Below are 7,616 nucleotides of genomic sequence, written 5' to 3'. Positions count from 1 at the left end.
TTAAGTTCTTACGTTAAGGATTTCTTTGTGCGTTGATTTAAGTTAAATTTTAAGTACAACTTAGGTTTGTATGGAGTACTTAACGTAACATAACGCGTTATAGAAAAGTTTGTGCGGTGGCCCTAACGCTATCTGAACTGTTCGTGGAGCCAATAGCGCGATAGTGATAGAGAGTTCCGTGAACAGCTATAGCGTAGCAAACACTGTTGGGCAGTTGATTAGCCACTGCCAGCAATATTAACAAAATGTTTATATATATATTAATAATTATTTATGTTAACTATGTTACTTAGTATATTTATTATTATTTTTCTTTATATATATATGATACTTATTTGTTTACATTTATTTTATATTCAATATTTTAATAATTATAAAATGATTATTAAACAATTAAATTTTTCAATGGAAATTGAAATTATTGAAATTCACAAAATAAAAATTATTAAAGTTATTTACGATCTTATTAAATAAATTTTTTAATTTTTAAATAAATTAAATAATTAATAAGTCCTATATATTACTCTTTAATTAAAATGATTTTATATGTAATAAAATAAAATAATTTAAACAATTTCCTATAAATTTTTATTTTGTTTCATTTTTCTATCTTAATTCAAAATCAAATTAATTATTAATTTATATTTATTTTACATAATAATATTATATGTTTGAAGCTTATGCCTAATATAATTTTTTTATGTAAATTTATGTTCTTTTGCACTATGTCGTATACTGTCGCTCTTAAATTGCATTATTTAAACTAAAATTATAAAATAATATATGATTACGTTATCAATTTAATTGATAATAATGATACTTAAGTCGTTTACATATTTGCAATTGGTACAGAAAAGGATTGCATTTCAAGACAAACAGTACATGCAGTCTAATGAATCAAAATATAGTATATATTATTATATACATATTTTGATGAAAAATAATATTAAACTCAAAGATCCAGTCTTGATCACCTTGATAAAAATATATTAATGAAATATTTCACAAAAACTTTTTTATTTGATCTCTTTTTATTATTTATTAAGATTTATTAAAATGCATTAAAATTCATTAAAATTTATTAAAAATTAATATTTAACATTTATTAAAATTTATAAAATTTATTTATATAATAAATAACAATGTAATAAAATAAATTTTATGAATTTTAAGAAATTTTAACAAATTTAAATGAGTATATATTAAGGAATTTTAATATATTTTAATAAATTTAATAAATTTTAATGAAACAGATCTCTCTCTCTCTCTCTCTCTCTCTCTCTCTCTTTCTCTCAATAAAGAGAGATTTTTAATTAAATATTTTCATTAGGACATATAAACGATTTCTTATTTTCTTCTTTCAAGATCGCGCATAAATTTTCTCTAACCTTAAAAGAGAGATAGCACGTGATGTTTAAACAGACAATGGTGGGGATTGAGCCAAACGCTATCCATGCACTACCTCTAAAGTAGTAGCATGGATAGCGCGCGTTTATGACGTCAAACGCTACGGACAGTGACGTCATCATAATTTTGATAGCGCTATCCAGCGTCTCCGCGAACAGCGGTAGTGCTGCGTAGCGCTAATAGTGAGCTCCCCAAACGCACCCTAAACATCACGTGCTATCTCTCTTTTAGGGCCACCGCACAAACTCTTCCATAACGCGTAACGTTACGTTAAGTACTCCATACGAACCTAAGTTGTACTTAAAATTTAACTTAAATCAACGCACAAAGAAATCCTTAACGTAAGTTCTTAAGTTCTTACGTTAAGGATTTCTTTGTGCGTTGATTTAAGTTAAATTTTAAGTACAACTTAGGTTCGTATGGAGTACTTAACGTAACGTAACGCGTTATGGAAGAGTTTGTGCGGTGGCCCTTAAGGTTAGAGAAAATTTATGCGTGATCTTGAAAGAAGAAAATAAGAAATTGTTTATATGTCCTAATGAAAATATTTAATTAAAAATCTCTCTTTATTGAGAGAGAGAGAGAAAGAGAGAGAGAGAGAGGAGATCTGTTTCATTAAAATTTATTAAATTTATTAAAATATATTAAAATTCCTTAATATATACTTATTTAAATTTGTTAAAATTTCTTAAAATTCATAAAATTTATTTTATTACATTGTTATTTATTATATAAATAAATTTTATAAATTTTAATAAATGTTAAATATTAATTTTTAATAAATTTTAATAAATTTTAATGCATTTTAATAAATCTTAATAAATAATAAAAAGGGATCAAATAAAAAAGTTTCTGTGAAATATTTCATTAATATATTTCTATCAAGATGATCAAGACTGGATCTTTGAGTTTAATATTATTTTTCATCAAAATATGTATATAATAATATATACTATATTTTGATTCATTACACTGCATGTACTGTTTGTCTTAAAATGCAATCCTTTTCTGTACCAATTGCAAATATGTAAACGACTTAAGTATCATTATTATCAATTAAATTGATAACGTAATCATATATTATTTTAAAATTTTAGTTTAAATAATTAATGTAATTCAAGAGCGACAATATACGACATAGTGCAAAAGAACATAAATTTACATAAAAAAATTATATTAGGCATAAGCTTTAAACATATAATATTATGTAAAATAAATATAAATTAATTAATTTGATTTTGAATTGAGATAGAAAAATGGAACAAAATAAAAATTTTTAGGAAATTGTTTAAATTATTTTATTTTATTACATATAAAATAATTTTAATTAAAGAGTAATATATAGGACTTATTAATTATTATTTAATTTATTTAAAAATTAAAAAATTTATTTAATAAGATCGTAAATAACTTTAATAATTTTTATTTTGTGAACTTCAATAATTTCAATTTCCATTGAAAAATTTAATTGTTTAATAATCATTTTATAATTATTAAAATATTAAATATAAAATAAATATAAACAAATAAGTATCATATATATATAAAGAAAAATAATAATAAATATACTAAGTAACATAGTTAACATAAATAATTATTAATATATATATAAACATTTTGTTAATATTGTTGGCAGTGGCTAATCAACTGCCCAACAGTGTTTGCTACGCTATTGCTGTTCACGGTACTCGCTATCACTACCGCGCTATTGGCTTAGTTTACATCGTGCATTTGATACGCGTATCAGGTACCATATTCGTATCAAATTCGTACTAAATATTTAGTACGCACGATGTAAACGCTGCCGGATCAATTTGGTACGAGCGTATCAAGTAGGAGTATCGTACTAAACTGATACGCGTGTACCAAGTGATACAAATGTCGATGTAAACGCATAAAACGCATTTTAGAGAGAATTTAGCAATTGAGCATAACCTCAGTGCTAAAATCTAAAAACCGGTGTGAAAATGTCTTAGTAGGAGACATCAACATGAATTAAATTTGTATTATATTTTTCACAGTACATGCTTAGTACATTCGATGTAAACGCGCCCGTACTAAGGCTTTGGTGCGCACCAAACTTAATACGCGTACTAAGGTTTTGACGATGTAAACTAAGGCTGCGTTCCGTTTCAACGCATGATGGGCATAATGCATTGTTCATCCTTGTTTAACGTTTGACAAACAACAAGGATGAACGATGCATCATGCGTATCATGCGTGAAACGGAACGTACCCTAAGCCAATACATTGGCTTAGTTTACATCGTCAAAACCTTAGTACGCGTATTAAGTTTGGTGCGCACCAAAGCCTTAGTACGGGCGCGTTTACATCGAATGTACTAAGCATGTACTGTGAAAAATATAATACAAATTTAATTCATGTTGATGTCTCCTACTAAGACATTTTCACACCGGTTTTTAGATTTTAGCACTGAGGTTATGCTCAATTGCTAAATTCTCTCTAAAATGCGTTTTATGCGTTTACATCGACATTTGTATCACTTGGTACGCGTATCAGTTTAGTACGATACTCCTACTTGATACGCTCGTACCAAATTGATCCGGCAGCGTTTACATCGTGCGTACTAAATATTTAGTACAAATTTGATACGAATATGGTACCTGATACGCGTATCAAATGCACGATGTAAACTAAGCCATTGATTCCGATGACGCATGTCGTAGCATGGCGACGCGAACAAACCATTGGTTTGTTCGCGTCGCCATGCCCCGACATGATCCTACTCACTCCAATGCATTCTAATAGGTTGGCGTCATCGGAATCAACGTATTGGAGTGCGTTGGGGTGAATAGGAGCATGTCGGAGCATGTGACGCGAACAGACCCCATAGGTCTATGGTACCACGTACCAATACTACCATTACTACCAGTTCAGTAGTGCATCGACAAGGAATAGTGTATAATTTTTATTCTCGGTCTCTTGATGATCTCGGTTTATGAAATTTTTTATTATTTTCAAATAAGCGCGTTTCTTGAAGAGGAAAGGAAAGAAAGTAGTAGACAAAGTTCAAAGAAATTTTGGTACATATCTTTCTAAAATTCTACATTTATAATAGTGTTTTAGAATAAAGAACTTTCGTACAACTTGGGTTTCTTAATTTGTAAATAAATTCAGTAATGTTAACTCCAAGTAGACACGTAAGTTATATGGCGAAATAAAGTTCTAATTGAACCGCATAATACGTTCAGATTTCATGAAGAAATAAAATGTTCAACAATGTTTATTAAAGTAACTATTAAATCATTAATTACAATGTAAATGTATTTTGTGAATTCTTTCAGAGTTTAAAATCATGGATAAATTTTATCCAAATGCCAATTCAAGTTTAATACGACTTTTGCCATTAAAATTTGTTATGATAGTTCAAGATAATATTTAATCAGAATTTTTGTTTATATTAAATAGCATTAGTTCTAACATCTCTTATAATGTATAAAATAGAAAGAGGTATAAAATTATTAGAAGTTTTAAAGTTTATACATTTTTTTACAATGTGAAAACAATTCTTAATTTTATCAGTGAATTTTTATCCAGAGTAGTTAATATAAGAAAAATATGAGTACAGGAGAGAAAAAATAGCATTAAAACCTGACAGACTTATGTCTTCACTGAAAAATATTGGAAAAACTTTAGTATTTCCATAAATGACTAAATTTTTATGCTTACCTAACTTTTAATTTATATGCTTTGAAACAACGTGTAAGTTGAAATGAATATTTTTATTTTTAGATAACATGAGCCACAAACCACCAATTCGTACTTACCAGAGAAAAAAAACTGCAAATAAACCTTCAGTACCTTTATTGACATTACCTGCTGTATCTAACAGAAGATATAATTGTATGGAAAACCATTCTTTCAACAAAAGTGAAACGTGTAACAATTCTTTAAATTATGATTTATTTGAAACAACATTTGATAGAATTGCCAAAGGAGCAGTGTAAGAAATATTTACAATAAAGTAGACATTTTACTTATAGATTTTTATATTATACAGTCTGAAAACAATTACGTCACAAAATTATGTAACAAATCATGTAATTAATGATGATCAAACACATAACAAAATGTTTCAAATTGTTACTGGGTTTAAAAATCATGTAATTCCGAAAATTACATGATTTTGAAGAAATTATGTAATTTTGAAGAAGTACGTCATTTGAAAAATTATGTTATTTTGAAAAGTTACATAATGTTTTGGAAATTATAATTTTGTCTGTACAAAAAGTAAAAAATTTAATTTATTTACTATTTTTTTATGGACAAAATCATAATTCCTAAAACATTATGTGACTTTTTGAAATGACATAATTTTTCAAATAATGTACTTCTTCAAAATTACATAATTTTCTTTAAAATTATGTAATTTTTTAAATCACATGATTTTTAAAAATTTGAAACGTTTTGTTATGTATTTGATTGTCATTAATTACATGATTTGTTACGTAATTTTGTTATGCAATTTTGTGACGTGATTTTTTTTAGCAGGGAGAGTAAGGAAAAAAGTCAGTACCCTTGAATAATTATAAAAGAAAATAAGTTTTACAGAAAAATATTTTAGATAGAAGTCGTAAAGTATGAAAAAATTTATTTACTGATATTATTAGTTTGATCTTGGATAGCATTGCCAAGGTCAGAGCAAGATCAGAGCTTGAGTTTTTTAAATAAAACTTTTATTGCTTATTTTTACAGCTTATCTCAAGTTTTTCAAAACATAATTATACTTTCATACACTTCTGATTATTTGTTTTAAAGTTAATGGGGCTTTTATAATAAAATGATTAACCAAGATAAACAATTATCCACCCAAGACAACAGCAATAATGGATCTTGATAACAGTAAATGAATCTCTTTAAACTCTACAACTCTTAAACAATTTTCTATAAAACTTATATTTTCTGAACCATTTGAGGGTACTGATTTTTTCTTTATCCTGTATACAGGATTGAATAAATTAATATATTTTTAAAACTAAATTCTGTCTTAAGTCTATTGTTTATAACTGAAAATCTTAATCTTTATTTAAAATTTAAAGCATACTTATGCTTGCTGTATAATTATCTTGGCAACTAGTTTGTTATTGCCTTCTGAAAGATGGTAATCAATTAAAAATCTGATAGCTAAATCTTTTTAAACTCAGATCTTTGGCACAGAAAACTCAATTCTTATATGGCAATCACTTAATTGAGTTGAAATTATTGATTTCTTAAAGGAGGAGCCTATATGAGCCAAAAATGACTTATGTGAGTAATTAATTGAATTTTATTTACATGTAAAGTGAGGAATATGCATCATATTTTTATAATTATTATTTCGAAAAATGTGCTTATTATGAGAATTGAAGATGCTTGAGTGATTTTGCATATACACGTGCAATGTTTCTGTAAAAGTCAAGTGATCTTATCTACCATAATTTTCATAATTGTTTGCTTTTGAAAGCATTTAGATTATACTAAATTATAAAAATATCATATTTAATGAAATAACTTAAGAACATTAGTTGAAAACCAGATACTTTACTACGTGCATATATAGCATAGATGTTCTGTATAGATACCTATACAAATATTAAAATTTTTATATAAATAATGTGTAAGGGAGGGAGGGAGGGTGAGAGGGTATTTAATAATTATAAAGATCTCGTGACAAGGGCACAGAGGAGTAATTACCGACGGAATTGGAGGAGAGCATTCTCTCGGAAACCTAGCAACGCGCAAGTTTTTTAACAAGCGCTTCCGATGTCGTGTATGCTTACTTTTGCTCTGTAATTTTTGACACGGTGTTTTTTTTATTGTCGCAAATAAATATCAACAAACATTTTGGGACCTTAGCGAAGTGCATAAGGCCGTCATATCTATATTAAAAGCCTTTGCAAAGTGCAAGAAGCAGCTATATCTCACTTGGGGCCTTGGCAAAGTGCATAAGGCAGTCATCATTTGGTTGAATTTGCTTAAAGCTTTGGCGAAGTGCACACTTAGACTATATCAGTGTTGCCAACTCTGGGTTTGCTGTTTCTATCAGACGACAGTGAATCCTACCAGAATCTTACTAAACTCACGAAATTTGAATATTTTTTTTTATTTGTGAGTTTAATGTGTCACATCCGTTATGGATATCTGACACTTGTGACTGTATTCCAGATACTCCTGTATTTTCACCTATGTGGTGAGGTCCACGTAGGTAA

The 7,616-nt window shown here is 27.5% G+C and overlaps 1 protein-coding gene across 20 annotated transcripts in view; it reads left to right on the top strand.

The window, feature by feature from the left end:
• The first annotated feature begins 4,191 nt into the window (after nt 1-4,191).
• Nucleotides 4,192-7,616, top strand: part of LOC105838777 — an 88,350-nt gene continuing 84,925 nt past the window's right edge. For 8 of the 20 annotated variants that reach the window (XM_036293323.1, XM_036293319.1, XM_036293317.1 and 5 more), the window contains exons 1-2: nt 5,233-5,371; nt 6,573-6,675. Coding sequence is in view for 11 of the 20 variants with exons in the window: in XM_036293310.1 (XP_036149203.1) it covers nt 6,667-6,675 (9 nt within the window). In the remaining 9 variants the exon portion in view is untranslated. Of the gene's footprint in view, nt 4,569-5,160; nt 5,372-6,572; nt 6,676-7,046; nt 7,613-7,616 lie in introns of those variants that run through there. The other 12 variants (XM_036293304.1, XM_036293306.1, XM_036293308.1 and 9 more) reach the window with 8 other exon arrangements.

This window comes from Monomorium pharaonis, chromosome 10 (assembly GCF_013373865.1).
Source record: "Monomorium pharaonis isolate MP-MQ-018 chromosome 10, ASM1337386v2, whole genome shotgun sequence".
NCBI classification, from domain to species: Eukaryota; Metazoa; Arthropoda; class Insecta; order Hymenoptera; family Formicidae; genus Monomorium; species Monomorium pharaonis.
This window is presented reverse-complemented; position numbering and strand designations above follow the sequence as displayed.